Source organism: Eimeria mitis, genomic scaffold (genome assembly GCF_000499745.2).
Source record: "Eimeria mitis Houghton genomic scaffold, Emh_scaff3642, whole genome shotgun sequence".
NCBI classification, from domain to species: domain Eukaryota; phylum Apicomplexa; class Conoidasida; order Eucoccidiorida; family Eimeriidae; genus Eimeria; species Eimeria mitis.
Window position 1 is genome coordinate 4444 of NW_013571984.1, and position 1377 is coordinate 5820.

At 43.5% G+C, this 1377-nt stretch overlaps 1 protein-coding gene across 1 annotated transcript; it reads right to left on the bottom strand.

Moving 5' to 3' along the window:
- Positions 1 to 388: 388 nt before the first annotated feature.
- EMH_0068100 (uncharacterized protein) lies at positions 389 to 1321 on the bottom strand (the record flags this gene model as incomplete). Its single annotated transcript, XM_013498695.1, has 2 exons — positions 389 to 483; positions 1048 to 1321. The coding sequence occupies 2 exons, from the start codon at positions 1319 to 1321 to the stop codon at positions 389 to 391; spliced, it is 369 nt and encodes a 122-aa protein (XP_013354149.1).
- Between the last annotated feature and the right edge of the window lie 56 nt (positions 1322 to 1377).

The following is a 1377-nucleotide window of genomic DNA, read 5'->3' on the forward strand; positions in this document are numbered from 1 at the left end:
AATAAGTTTGTTAGTTTCGTCTGAATTTTCTATGAAAAATTTCAACCCGAAAAAATTCAAGTTGCAGCTGCGGGCTGTACACCGCAGCAGAGAACAACAGCAGCAACAACAACACAAACTCTAAACCCTAATAAACCCTAAACCCTAATAAAAAAATATAAATACAACACGCTTCATACCCTATAAGACATATACAGTGCTCGCTTAGTACACCAACGATCTCCCGCAACTGCAGCAGCAGCAGCAGCAGCAGCAGCAGCAGCAGCAGCAGCAAAGGGAGCAGCAACAGCAGCAGCACTGTGCTGGTTGAGGGTGCATGCTCTGTTGCTGATGTAGCATTTCTTTGCTAGTGAGTTTGCTGCTGCTGCAGTTGTTGGTGTTGCTGCTGCTATTGCTGCTGCTGCTGTTGCTGCTGCTGCTGCTGCTGCTGTTCTCTCCTTGGCTGCATCGGTGGTTTATTAAGAGATATGCGGATGCCGGAGGCTGCAAGCAGACACAGCAAAAGAGAGAAGATGCTGCTCACGATAAACAAAAAGAAAACACAAACAAACCATCCAGGTGTACAGACAGCATACAGTGTTTATAAAAACATCGATAAACTATGAACCGCACAACAGCAGCAACAGCAGCAGCAGCAGCAGCTGCTGCTGCTGCTGCTGTTGCACGCATGCAGACTGGATAGCAGCATCACCAAGAGAACTGCAATAAGAGAGAAAAACAGAAAACGAAAAAAGAAAGGAAGAGAAACAAGCAAAGGACAGAAACAGAAAAAAGAAAAAGAAATACAAAAAAAAAGAAGAAATACAGAGTAACAGAAAAAAAAGAAAAATAAACAAAAAGAGTGAGAAGAAACGGAAAAAAGGAAATACAAAAAAAATAAAAAAAAGAAAAAAAAAGGAAAAAGAAAGAAAGAGAAGAAGAAAGAAGCAGAACAGCAACAAAAAGAAATAAAAATAAAATAAAATAAAATAAACAAAAAAATAAAAAAATAAAAAAAAAATGTGAGAGTGTATGATACTGAAAGTTGATCGAGAGGAAAGAACGGACGCCAAGGCGCTGCAGCTTTCGCTGAACCCAGCACCACTACCAAACACACGCTCTGCTGCTGCTGCTGCTGCTGCTGCTGCTGGCGCTGCTGCTGCTGCTGCTGCTGCTGGTGCTGGTGATGGTGATGGTGATGGTGCTGCTGCTCGTGGTGGTGGTGATGGTGCTGATGATGCTGCTGCTGGAGGTGGTGCTGCTGCTGCTGCTGTTGTTGTTGCAGTTGTTGTATGTGTTGGTGTTGCTGCTGCTGCTGCTGCTGCTGTTGCTGCTGCTGCATCTCTGTTTTGTGCAGCTTTAGTTAAATCTGCATGTAAACGAGGTGTATATACACCG